Raw genomic sequence first — 13,946 nt, 5'->3', positions numbered from 1 at the left:
CCGCATCCCCGGGGAACTGCGTTGGTGTGGGCGGTTGGGACTCTCAACAACTGAGCTTTGTTACCCTTGGTTGTAGAAAGGGGAATGGGAAGAGGAAGGAAAAGTCCTACAGTCCTCAAGGCTTTCCATTAGCTATCATGTTTTCTCCCTCCGTCTCTTACTTCTTAGGTTCCTGCTGGGGTTATGGCAAAGGTAGTATAGCTGGATTCTGGAGGGAAATGCCTTTAAGTCTCCCTAGGTGGCCCTCAGCTCTCAGCTCTGGAAAGCAGGTCCCAGTGCGAGCCGAACTAGAAAAAGGGGAACGTCTCCTCCAGGGATGGGGTCTGAAGAGACAGTCTTAGCTTTGGGAGCAAGCAGGGAGCTGAGTGCAGCCTATGTGAAATAGTGGGGAGGGTAAGGACCAAACAGGCGGTCTTCCCCTTCCCTCCCCTTCTCTGGATCCTGAGAACACTCTGGTTACCCGTGTAAGGCAGAATTCTGAGAAAGTGTTTGCAGTGCCTTGGTTCCAAGGTAATAGTCACCCAAAGAAATTTTTTTACTGCCCCTGTTCCCAAAGGGACATTCAATAATCTCTTCAACTTCTGCTTGGGAAACAGAAATAGTTTCAGCTCTGGAATGAGGTTGAAATCCCATCCCCAAGGCTGGGTGCAAATCTGTAGCCACAGTCTGTGTAGGGACTGAGCGTAGGAAACGTGTAGACACAACTAGGCTGTTTACCGAGACCAAAGGCTGGTTGTACACTCACCACGCCCTCAGTAGTCACTTGGCTTTTAGGGGCTTAGGGGACAGGACAGCTTGGCTTTCACTCGCTGGGTAAGCTCTTCTCATTGAGAGGGAAGTGGTCATCAGTAAAGTGTGGATCGTCACCCCCAGCACCACTTCACAAGTCCCCTTGGTTTCGGTTTCCCTCTAGCCCTGCGGGAGATCAATAGACCAGGGCTAAAGAGGGAGGAAACGACCCCTGAAAGTCTACTCTTTTCCCTCTCTGTGGCTGCCTGCTCTCCGGTTTTCAGTCCTTAATCATTATAATCAGTTAAGAAAGAAAGAAAGGAAGGAAGGAAGGAAGGAAGGAAGGAAGGAAGGAAGGAAGGAAATCAATCAATCAATCACAGTTCAGACTCCCAGGACAAAGCGTTCTTGCCAAGATCTTACTTTAAAGTTACCTCCTTTCTTCTTCCCCTTCCTCTCACTCTCATCTGTTTACCATTTACCAGTTCATCCGCACGGAATACGCTCCCACTTCCTGGTGCACTGTAGTTTGGGGCCTAATTGATTCTGGTAATTAATTTGTTCTACCTGCTAGATCAGATGGAAATCCTACCCTCCCACCCAAGGATTAGCACTTGGCTTTCTAACACCTCCTCTAATTATCTAATAGCATGGGTTGTGAGGACTCAGTCTCTATTAAAACACTTTTACTATTAGCAGTAGTGATTGGAATTGTGATGACGACTAGATTTCAACAAATTAGAGCTTAAAAATGGGGAGATGGAAGAGAAGTGGCTTCTTTTAATTTCCCTGAGTTTAACATCAATAATTAGAGCAATTTTCAGAGATGCGAGCTGAAATTACCCCTGCTGTGCTGTAGATGATCACCTTAATTTTAGCAAATTGACTCCAGGGAAATAAATGCGACAGATTAGAAAGAGGCAAACAGAAAAGGGGGGAAAAAAACCAACAACAACAAAAAAAACCCCAAAAGATTGGGAGGTAGGGAAATGAGAAGAAAGGCTGGGAAAGAACACGAGACAAAAGTCTAGGACAACTGTTTTGGTGGGTTAAGGTTGAAAATGGTAGCGTGACAGAAATAGGAAAGCTGTGTGAGTGGGATGATGGGGAAGTAAAGGACATTTGAGAGGAGATGGAGGCTGGCATTAAGAACTAGCTCTGGACATAGTTACACAGACCAAATTGCTTCCTAATGTAGATATAACTTTCTTCATACCACCCTCTATAATTGAGGGAAAGAATGTTATGGTCATCAACATTTTTTTATTTACCTCAACAGTCCTTACATGCCTCAGCCAGCAACTGAAGTTGGGTGTAGCAAATATGGACCTTCTTGTCACTTTTCCCTTTCTCCATCCTGCTAGCAAGTCTCTAAACTTGGACAACCCAGGCCCAAATGCCAAACTAAATGCCTTATCCCTATTGCTTTGGGACCCTTTAAGTGTTTTTTGCTCTCTAAAGGAAGTCTGTCGAATGACAGAATTTTTCTTTTTAGCTTTCTTTAAAAATGCCTGAGAGAGGGGCGCCTGGGTGTCTCAGTCGTTAAGCGTCTGCCTTCGGCTCAGGTCACGATCCCCGGGTCCTGGGATGGAGCCCCACATAGAGCTCCCTGCTCAGCCGGAAGCCTGTTTCTCCCTCTCCCACTCCCCCAGCTTGTGTTCCCTCTCTCACTGTGTGTCTCTCTGTCAAATAAATAAATAAATAAATAAATAAATAAAACCTTAAAAAAATAAAATGCCTGAGAGAAAAAAAAAAAGAAAAAGAAAAACCCCTCAAATTGAGGGGGTGAAACCAACCTCTTAGGAGCAAGGACCCTGTCTGCTCCGCTCTCCTGGCCTGGCCGGTCGTATTCAGCACGGCGGACAGCTCCCCGCCCCGCCCCGAGCCCACCGCACCCTCCCCTCCGCCGCTGGCAGCCTTGCCATTGGCTCTCCCAGCTCCCCTCTTGAAGCTGCCAATTCTACACATAGACCCAACCTACCCAGGAGCTTGTCTTCTCGCCTCTCCAGCGCCGGGGGTAGCCCAGGCCCGGGAGAGAGCCGCGGGGTTTCCGAGCCTCGGAGGTTCCTTGTCGGCGTTCGACCAGGTTTGCGGAGACCGCTTGCTTCCTACAGTTCGTCCCCGGCCTTCACCCTGTGACAGACGCTTGGCTCAAGATGAACCTCAACTTCACCGCCCCTCTACACCCAGCGTCTTCTCAGAGGCCCACATCCTTCTTCATTGAGGACATCCTGCTGCACAAGCCCAAGCCACTAAGGGAGATGGCCCCTGACCACTTTGCCAGCTCTCTGGCCTCCCGGGTGCCTCTGCTAGACTACGGCTACCCCCTCATGCCCACACCCACCCTCCTGGCTCCTCACCCCCATCACCCTCTGCATAAGGGAGACCATCACCACCCTTATTTCCTCACCACCTCGGGTAAGTAACAGGGGATTCAAGGTTTGGGGGAGCGGGAGAGCAGGTCTCCCAGTGCAGACCCTAAGCTTGTGGTAGAGCTGAGGAAAGGCCAGAGTTGGTTTGGCCTGGTTTGTCAGCTTCCTTCCCCAAGTGACAGTGGAACATTGGGCATATATGGGTGAGAACATGCAGAGCTCCCTTGAGGCATTGCCAACCCACTGGGGATAAGTTACAGTCTCTCCACAGGCATTATAATGAAGGAAACCTTCCTAGCCAAGAGGTGGCTGGAGGTTTTGACAATATTCTTGGTGAATAGTGCTCAGTCTCCTTCTTAGTGGTCTTCCTGGTCACTGTGGTCCAGCTCTCAATCCTGATTCTCTGCCTCCCCTTGCTCTAGGGGAGACCGGTGACCACCCCCCCCTCCATGAAGCAGAACTCCACTTTCTAGCTCATTTACTCAAAAGGCTCCAGCGGGTCCAGCGCTCTTCTCTCGGGCGCCGAGCATTCGCGGATATACTGCTTCAGCGTAGAAGTGAATGAGGGTTTGGGATACTCTGAGGACTGAAGGTTTGACCTGACCAGAATAGGGGGGAAAAGGGTAAGAAAAAAAAGTGTGTGTGTTGGGGTGGGAGGAGGGACACCGCTCCTCATTAACCCTCTACACTCCCACCGTCTAACTCACAATCTTGGGCTCAGCTGCCCATGCCCCGTTGCTGGTGAAGCTGGAGCCCCACGCCAAAGTATTTTGATTTTCCATGAATGACAAAGACCGGGGCCAGCAAAGTGGTTGGGACAGGGAGATGTGAAGAAATACCCAGATGTTTTCTGCCGCTCTCTGCAAGGACATTCGTGCTTTCTTCTTCGACACGACATTTTCATTCCAGTTGCAGTATAATAATTCCTTGAGTCCGGATGCAGAGTGCAAGTGGGAAAACAACCCCGTCTCCGCCAGGGCCGTGGAAACCCCTGAGACAGTTTGTGAAATGCATGCTCTGGAATCTAGGACAAAAGCTAAAAGTTTTTTGAAGCAGTAAAACCCAGATTCTGAGGCACTGGGTTGGCAGGGCCCTTAGAGAAGCTGTGTGGAAGCCTGCATGTTGGTGTTCATCTTGGTATTGGCCTCACTCCCTGGCCCATGACAGCCTGTTCTGGGCTGCACCCACCTTCCCCCCAGATAGCAGTGGCCAAAGCCTGGGATGCCAGAATCGCTTGTTTCCTCCACTGCCCTCCCCCCATCCCACTGACAAACTGATGTCTGTGGCAGTTTACTTGGTGTGTCTCAGACACCATAATGCCTGCAGAGGTCAGGAAAGACAAGAGACGTCTCCCCCTGACCTGGTCGGGGGAGGGAAGTGCTTCAGTGTTTCTGCTTAGGGTCGAAGGAGAGAAAGAATAAGGATGAAGATAAGATTAGAGATGGGGTCCCCAGCGGTCCCCGCAACTGACAATGAAACGTGCCAGGCGGGAATTGCTCCTCGGTTCTTGCTTCTGAAAAGCTCCTGTTGAGACAGTTTTGATCTGTTCCCTTTGGCCTCAGGCAGGAGAATGGGGGCAGCACGGAAAGAGAAAGGTGTTTTTTAGGTTGGGAAGCAGGGCCACATTCATCATGCCTCTACTAGCTCCAGAACAACACAGTGTCCTTAGGGGAGCTACTGGGCCAGCCGACGTTTGCAAGAAAACTTCGGACACGCCACAGAGGACTGGCAGACGCTGCGAGAGTCCTTCCAAGAAGACATTTTCTAAGGCCTCCAGTTTAAAATTTTTCTTTTCTATTTGACTTACTGTTTATTGTTTGTAGGTCTAGACGACCTGCCGGATAAAGATCTCCAAGCGCTGTTCTTGTCATTTTTTATTTCCCCTCCCCCTGCGGTTCCTGGGAGAAGGGCTGGAGAGGCTTTGGGGCGACGAGAGGACTAGCGGAGGCAAGAAGCGGAGGGAGGCGCCGGGGACTGGGTGGATAGTGCGGCCGGAGGTGGCTCCCGGGGATCGCGCTCTACCCACTCGCGGCTTTTCTCTCTGCAGGGATGCCTGTGCCGGCGCTGTTCCCGCACCCCCAGCACACCGAGCTGCCCGGGAAGCACTGCCGCCGCCGCAAAGCTCGCACGGTTTTCTCGGACTCGCAGCTCTCCGGCCTGGAGAAGAGATTCGAGATCCAGCGCTACCTGTCCACGCCAGAGCGGGTGGAGCTGGCCACGGCCCTCAGCCTGTCCGAGACGCAGGTGGGCCCGAGAGGGGCAGTTCTGATCGCCGCCGCTCTTTCCTCTCCCCTTAAGTCCTACCACCTCTGCACCCAGTGCCGAGCTCTCGAGTGGGAGTGACCCCCCTCCCCTTTATTCTAGGCTTCCCCAAAGATCCTTAGTAAAAGTACCGACACCTCCAACCTCAGGGCAGACTTACGGAAGCATCATCGCTCGAGCAAGCTCTGGACGGGGTGGGGAGAAACTCCTCGGCGTTCCTGACGAGCGCTCCTGGTTTGCGAACGATTAGTTAGTTCTCTGCTGCCCCGCCTCTCCTCTCCGATCAGGCTGTAACCCTGGTCCGACGTAAAATAAGAGACTAGACGGGTTTTTGTCCTGAGCGAAGTCCACACAGGGAATTTTTTTTTCTTATTTTAATCTCTCACAGGCGCAAATTCTCCAATCCAGCCTCCTCACTCCCCCACTGTAATGTAAGCGCCGAAATTACCGCTGTTTTGAGAGGGAGAACGGTTTTCATCTTCCAGATTCTGTTCACCTGCAACCTTCAAACTCCCTCCTCCAGTTCTTCTCTCTTATATTGTCTGTACCTGGGAGCCCAACTTTCTGGGAAATCGTTAGCCCCGCCGGGCGCCCCTGACTTTTCTCTCTGATGAGAACCAGCAAGGTTGATTCTCATCTTCCTGTCCAGCAAGACCAGGTGTTTAGAGGCCAAAACGAGGGGAATGTAAGTTAAACATAAAGGAGACTCATCCACGCAGCACTTACTATTTGTAATTATAATTGATAACAGTATTAGTGTTAACTAAGCACACCATTTTGTCCTTGATCATTATTTTGGACAATTACTTCCAGGAGCCTTAGGATGCTTGATTCTCACTTAGCCGAACACGGTAACTTGTGAGCAGTTCAGGTGTGATTTAACCCAAGGATGAGACTCCCACAGCTCTTGGATAATTTCTGAGTGGGTTGTGGTCCGTTTTCCTAACCCCCAGCCATCTCTCAGATCCTAGTAACGACGAGTCTGAAGGAATGACGTGGTTGTATTTTTTTTTTTTTCCCTCCCTGAAATCAGGTGAAAACGTGGTTCCAGAACCGGCGGATGAAGCATAAAAAGCAGCTGAGGAAAAGTCAGGACGAGCCCAAAGCGCCAGATGGGCCCGAGAGCCCTGAGGGCAGCCCCCGCGGCCCTGAGGCCGCAGGTGCAGAGGCTCGCTTGGGCCTGCCCGCTGGCCCCTTCGTGCTGACCGAGCCCGAGGACGAGGTGGACATTGGGGACGAGGGGGAGCTGGGCCCAGGGCCGCACGTGCTCTGAGCCGCGTGGCTGGGGAGGCGGGGAGCACGCGGCGGGGCGGGACGCGGTTCCCTCCAGGATGCCGAACGCTCGGACTCGGGTGCGGGGGCGGGCCTCGAAGATCCGCTCCTGGAAGACAAAACAAAACACACCTGTCAACCCTCCAACTCGCGCGGCGCCCAGTGGCTCGGCCCACGCCCTCCTCTGCGTCCCGCCCGCCGGCTCCCTGCCGGGCGAGCGTGCACCTGCGTTAGCTCATTCCCGCGCCCCGCGTCTTAAGTGGCGCAAGCTGGACCCTGGGCTCTAAATCCGCCGCGATCACAGACCCTTTCGGCCCTCTTCTCTCCGCCACCTGCCCCCAGCTCTGTTGTCCAGGCTCCGAGACCTCTCCACCCGGACCCTTTGCCGTTCCTTGGGTAGACCAATTGGCTGCAGGTAAGGGACCGGGAGTGTGGGCCGTATGGTCTGCGGGGATCCAGGTAGAACGACAACCAAATGCTTAAGTTGTCTTTGCCGGACAGACTCGCGCGCTGCTAGCCACAAACCTTCCACTGGGGTTCCCGCACTACACATCTCTAACTCAAAAACTATGGCGACAGTCCCTCCTTCGGGCGGCGCTTCCATCCTCTCCTTTAACTGTTCCTCTCCTGACCTTCCGGTTCGGCACCCTGGCACCCTTAAGCTTGTGGCCCCCGGGGGCACCCGCTCTACACGTCCCCCCCCCCCAAGTCCCAATACTGAGCGGCGCCCACGCGCGGTGAGAAACTTGGACAGGAAAACCTACTGAGCAGTTTCTGCCTCCCGACCTGGCTGCATCTGTCCCGGAACTCTTACACGGCCTGTGGGCTACTGATATTTTAAAAGTGCGTGTTCCTTGGACTGTGTGCGGAAATGCTCGTTTTCGTTGCATTTTAGGGAATGCGGCGCTTTAGCGGGATTAAAGCTAAGCAAGCATCCGCTTCCGGACGTGCGCCGGCGTGCGGACTGTTGCGGTGGGGCAGGAGTCTAGCCCAGCGCGTCGCCCCTCTCCCTTTCCCCTAGGAGGTCTCCTATTCTCTTCCTCGGGCTTGCAGTCTCTTTAGATAATAAAGGGCTCGCCGCGCAAAACTGGGAACGAACCGAGTTTCCGGGAATCGTTTGTTAACGCGTCCTCCTCCGCGCACGCCCCCTCCCCTCCACCCCAGGCAGTGTCCTGCTTTCCAAAGGAGCGAACAGGGCTAATAACCTTTCCTTGACCGATGCCGTCTCTCCCGTCCCGATTTTTCTGTTTTTAATCGTTTTGTGGTCTTGAGTTCCACCTGTGTGTAAAAAGTCACCGCAAATGGTATTTTTTTGACTCTCAAATAACGAAGGGACAGAGCGCCCTTGATATCTGGAGTTTGAAATTACGCTAACAAACTGTGTGATGACCCTACGCACCCGGTATACTTATCAGATATAAGGTCTAGCAACCTGCCTGAGGAGAGCTTCGCTTCCGATCTTCCTTTGGCTCTGGTTGTGTATTTAGGTAAGTGAGCCCTGGAAGGCTGGAGAAGAGTGTGTGGCTAAGTAGAATCATGACCCTTGGGTTCGAACGATGAATAATAATTATAGAGACTATGATTGTGTGAGCTTGGGTTACAGTTAATCTTTTTTGTCTCTTTGTTCTAAAAGGATGAATCCTAAATATTTCTCTAGGTGTAAGTTCTATGCATATAGCCCGAGGAAATTTTTCATTTTCTTTTCTTTCCTCCCCGCCCCCCCCCCCCACAGGTTTGTTCCAGGAAACACTAATTTAGGCAAAGATAAGTGTCAGGGTGAGACCTCTATCCAGCCGGCATCATTTAGGAGACCAAGTTATTGCTTTGAAAACATAAGCATTGTAGAGCTCTTTCGATTTTCCAAAGCGCTCTTTATCAATCAAGATCTAGTGAGTCCTAGACAACAAAGACTAGTTTTTCTTTTCAGAGTTAAGTAAATCGAGGGTTGGCAGGCCTAAAGGATCCACCTATGAAATTAGTACTAGCTGAAGTCAAAGCAAGACTAAAAAAAAAAAAAAATTCTTTTTTTGACTCCTTGTTCATTTCTTTGTCCAACACTGTTTTCCTCCAACAATGCACCGGTCAGCATTTTGCCTCTCTCACTTTATATGAACACCTCTCCCATTGATTTAAGTTGTGTAGATGTGCTGTTAACAAATCTACACTTCAGTTTCTCCTCTCTCCCTGTTCAGATAATGACAGTACCTTTTTAAGGCCGGAGTTTTGGGCTAGTGCTTTGCAAAAAGACAAAAGACTTGGTTATGGGGGTGGGTAGTGATTTGTGACGACTTGGAAGGGAGAGTAGATACTGTTACATGAGGAGAGAATCTCCCATTCTTGTAATACTAGATAAGCTACTAAAAGGGATTTGGGGAGAATTTTTCAAGTGAGTAAAAATACTATGTTTTTGGAGGACATTTAAAAAATGTTTAATTAGATACTTAACACAAACACAAAAGCTCAAGACATTTAGGTCTTTTTTTCCGTCTTCACAAGAAGAAGCCAGGCTTTATTTTGGCTCTGAGAGAAGCAGATTCGGCACATTTCATGATCTTTTGAAAAGGCAGGTAAATAGGAAACATTGTCAGCGAGGGCAAAGCTCCTCCTGATTGGAGGCCGAATGAATGAATCCTGGAGCCCAGGGAATGGCTGTATCTTTGATTCATGAGCATTAAACAGGGGAAGATGCTTGTTCTGCCATATCCTGGTCCTCCGTTTGTGGCTGTTGTTGGCCAGCTCGCACCTGCAGCACCAGCCACACGGGCATGGTTTTCTCATCAGACCGTGTTCCTGAAATTGATGGCAAACAATTCAATAGCAAAGTTCTCCTGGTTTTCCTTTTCTTTCTTATATACAGTGGGTTAGTGATGATATGGAGGATAGACACAATTTAGTTTCAATTTAAGGTAACATGATGGCAGTGTTTGTTTTTGGCCTTCAACACCGATCAAAGCCTGAAGAGGTATTTTGTCTGAATTACCTCGGCTTTTGCCTCACTTCATTTTGACTTGGTGGTAAAGATCTGGCAAAATCACGCTCACTAGGGTATATTAAAGACATAGGCCCATTCTGAAGGGATAAAAACATCTTAAAATAGCCAAGGTGGGCACGTCGTCCTACATGTAATCCCAAATAGAGTAAATAATTTGTTCTGAATTTGTTCTTAACGCTGTTTGCAATAGACTTCATTTCACAGATTCTCAGAGAAGGACTCTTGATTCTATTTCCGCCCACATGATCTAAGAACATAAATGGATAGTACACCAATTCTGCCCGGTATTAGTGGATAGTGGCCCTAAGAAATAATTAATTGGGATTCATGACACCACTTCAAAAGGTAGAGGACTGGCTCCCATCCATGTGTTTGGTAACTAGAGCTAAAGACATGTGGAGGCACAGAGCAAGCAGAATGCTTTTGTTGCTAAGAGAATTGGGCAATAAACATACTGAGTTGGAGTGGTGACCCCCTAGTCTTGAGCTGGGCTCAGGCCATGTGCAGAAATAATGAGTTAAGGAAATATTTGATATTTATGTTGTGCTCTTGGCATCACGTTTTATAGAGGCTGTTGACAAGCTAAAAGTCAACCAGTATACAAAAGCCTGGTAGTAAAATGTGTGGAAAACATAGGGGAGTAAGAGCTGCTTAGCTTAGAGAAGCCGATTATTGGGCAGTGGTAGGAGAGGAGATTATGATAGTTGTAGTTGATGATTACAGGGCTCCTCAGTATTAAGGGGTGTATCTATGCAGCTCTGCTAAAGAAGGCAGAACCAGAACCAATGGGTGTTTCCAGGGAAACAGATTTTGGAACATTTGCATATCTCCTATAGACCAGTAGTGTGCTGTTTATCAGTAGAACAGGCTAAGTCCAGAAAACACCAAGCACCTTTCACTGGAAAAGTTTGAGCAGAAGCTGGAAAGCAAAACCCTAGAGGCTGGGAGGATCTGTTACGGTTCTTCATTGGTGAGAAGGTGAACTGGTTTGGTTTTTTCTAACCCTTAAGATCCTAGTATCCTATCTTCTTTTTGTAGGAAAGAAACTATAAATTCCAACTTATTAAAGTTGTCCTCTCACTAAGATTTCAGTTCATGTGCTCTAAATAAATATATCTAGAACAATAAGAATTAGGAGAAACCAGAAAATGAAAAGGGTATTCTTTTATTCATTATGGAAGTCTCCAGTGCCCCATTTGAGAAAGTAAGAAAACAAAGTGAGGATCACTGGAGTTAAGGACAACTAGATAGGAAGGGATGGTCAGTGTTAGAGAACTTTAACAAAATCTAAGCCCTTCTTTTTATAAGAGAAGAAATTAGGATCCAGGTATCATGAATGCCTTGTCAGTGTTAAAGAGACAGTGACAGACTTCAGACTACAAGCCGGTTCTCATGATCCTATTTTACCACTAATTCATGTAGTGATAAAAGTGATATGCGGGGGGTGGGGGGGAGCTATTGTTCTTGTATCCTGTAGAGGAAAGGATTTTGCATAATAATTTTGGATATAAAATTTTAAAATTAGCTGGAACTCATCTAGTAAAATCTTAGATCAATTTACGGAAAAACTTTTGATGAAGAACCATCTGAAATCCTAATTCTTGTTAAAGAGGTACTGAGCCCCTTAGCCCTTCTCATTCAAGCCAAAATTGGGTAACTACTTGCCGGGATGTTTTTGAAGAGGTTCACGTATTGAGTAGGATGAAAAATTGAAAATCTTGCCTAATCTTTACAGACAAGGCCACTAAGAGTCTGAGAGATTGACTTGCTCAATGTCCTACAACTGATTAATTTGATGAGTTACAAATTAATACTTGTAGAGATCTGTGATCATTCCAATAAATATTTAGGAGACAAAAAATTTGATATGATTCTGTTTTCTGTCCAGATTCTCTCCATTGTATTTTCTGGTTTTAATTCTCACTCCCAAAGATACCTTTCTTTATTTTATTTATTCTCTCCTAAAATTCCAAGTATGTACACCAGATAACTTTTCCTCCATTATTTTGTTTCTACTTCTGTGAGCCTTCTCTTCTTACTCTCTTCACAAAATTGTGTAGTTGCAGCTGGATTTGGCATCATAGCCACTGGCTAGATGGCTTGACTTGGAGACTTAAATTCCAGCCTTCCTTTTGCTCAGGATTATGTTATGTTTCTTACTTGGTATCAGAAATATGAGGAGAGTGTCCTTTAAGAATGGTGAGGAGATATGAGGTAAAAGTATCTACTGTGAGATCTTAGGTGAAAAATACTAGAGGAAGGCAATGAATTACAATATAGATCTGAACATATCAGGTTGGTTCTTAGGAATACTTCATAGGACTACAGCAGGAACAACACACATAACTCAAAGGTTTTAGTCTTGTGTTCCATCACTATCATTACGAGGGGTTATTATGTCCCTTTCTAATTAGTTTTTAAAATAACTTTATCTTATTTTCTCTTAGTCCTTATCCTATTGTGTGGACTAAGAGAGGGCATGGTGGTCTGGGATGAAATAGGGCCATATAGGGCCATGTAGTTGCATTGAGGATACTTCATTTAGAATGTTCCTTCTCTCCCTCTTTCCTGTCTCACCCCATCCTGACCCAGGGTTTCTGTTCTCCTGGTAGACATAAATGTTCTGTAGGGAAGGAAGGTATAATTCAAATCTATGGGAGCCCTATTAAGAGATTGAGTTACCTGTTTTCAGTAAAGGATCTAGGAGGGAAATCCAAGATACAAGCTTTTTTTCTGAAGCTTTTAAGATTTTTTTTTTTTTAAAGGCACACCTTAGGAATGTATCTCTGCAACAAGAATAAGCAAGGGTGGTTTAAAAACATTGACTAACACAATTCTTAGGGATTATCTGAATATTTGTAACCTCCATTCTCTCTCTAGCTTCCATGGCTACCAATGATGAAAGTGATTAAGTACACTTGCCAGTATTTCAACCAGAAGTTCAAGAAGGCCAAGTAGTCCTTATTCTTCTTCAGTGCTTGATGTGGGATGGGAAATAAACTGTAGAAAGCAGTGGGAATAGGGATAGAAAGGTAGCTCTTTATTCTAAGTTTCAAATGAACAATTTACAAGCTAAAAGCAAAAAGACAAAACCCCCTAATACTTTATGATTATTCTGTTCTTTTCTCATCTATTTTAATTCCTGAGTTCTCTCCATTTAATTTTAAAAACTTGAGTTTCATCATTTACCCATATACATTGTTTATAGAGGCAAACAGTTCTAGAAGGATTATTTTAAAAAGAAGCCGTCCCCTGGCCCCTTCCCTGTTTTCTTTACTACAGAGGCAACTGGTTTCCAGTACTGGGTGATTGTTTTGTTTTGTTTTTTGTTTTTTGTCTTCATGTTTCTAAATAATTGCTGAACTGCTGTTTTTGATATTTTTGTTTTAGGAATTATCTAGTACTTCCTGCGATAAAAGGTGAAAATTTAGTTCTTTCTTCCCTGTTCCCTCCACCTAGGTGTACCCTCTTCATCTCCTCCTCCATGACAGGGTTTTGGTTGGACCGTTATTATGGTTTGCATGTCTGACTCTCAGCTCAGCCAGGTAATCAACTCAGATTACTTTTCCCTGCAAGACTTAGTTCCTCCCCTCCCCCCCCCCGGGGAATTAATATTTGCCTTCTTAATTTTGAATGTACTTGTGACCAATGTAACTCCAGACTCTTCACCATTTCTCTATAGCCGACTCTCAAGATACTCTTGTTCAGGTTTCATTTTCCCTGAACAAATCGCTCCCAAACCTCTGGTCGGCTGCCTTCTGGATTTCGTGTTGCTGTATCTCTCTTCCCCTTCATCCTGGGATTCCTTTCTTTTTTCTTTTTTAAATTTTTAAAAGATTTTATTTATTTATTTGACAGAGATCACAAGTAGGCATGGGGGGGTGGGAAGCAGGCTCCCCGCTGAGCAGCGAGCCCGGTGTGGTTCTCCCTACCAGGACCCCGAGATCATGACCTGAGCTGAAGGCAGAGGCTTAACCCACTGAGCCACCCAGGTACCCCCTGGGATTCCTTTCAATTTACTTTTGTTTCCCATATTTTCCTTTTTCTTGCTTTACCGTCTCATTTTGGGAGAACACAGCCTCCTGTAGTTTCCAGATTGGTGTGTGAAAAGTAAATGTTTTAGGCTTCATCCTTCTCTAAAAGATCTTTTTATTCTAGTCACGTGCTTTATTAGTATTTTGGCTAAGTGTAGAGTTCTTTTTTTTTTTTTTAAAGATTTTATTTATTTATTTGACAGGCAGAGATCATAGGTAGGTGGAGAGGCAGGCAGAGAGGAGGAAGCAGACTCCCTGCTGAGCAGAGAGCCCGACGTGGGGCTC

The 13,946-nt window shown here is 47.0% G+C and overlaps 1 protein-coding gene across 1 annotated transcript; it reads left to right on the top strand.

Moving 5' to 3' along the window:
• The first annotated feature begins 2,874 nt into the window (after nucleotides 1–2,874).
• Nucleotides 2,875–6,636, top strand: BSX (brain specific homeobox). Its single transcript, XM_032869016.1, has 3 exons — nucleotides 2,875–3,147; nucleotides 5,149–5,345; nucleotides 6,397–6,636. The coding sequence occupies exons 1-3, from the start codon at nucleotides 2,886–2,888 to the stop codon at nucleotides 6,634–6,636; spliced, it is 699 nt and encodes a 232-aa protein (XP_032724907.1). The 5' UTR covers nucleotides 2,875–2,885.
• Nucleotides 6,637–13,946: the final 7,310 nt, after the last annotated feature.

Source organism: Lontra canadensis, unplaced genomic scaffold (assembly GCF_010015895.1).
Source record: "Lontra canadensis isolate GAN:19392208 unplaced genomic scaffold, GSC_riverotter_1.0 scaffold36, whole genome shotgun sequence".
NCBI classification, from domain to species: domain Eukaryota; kingdom Metazoa; phylum Chordata; class Mammalia; order Carnivora; family Mustelidae; genus Lontra; species Lontra canadensis.
The sequence above is the reverse complement of the archived record's forward strand: the minus strand, read 5'-3'. Positions and strand labels throughout refer to the sequence as shown.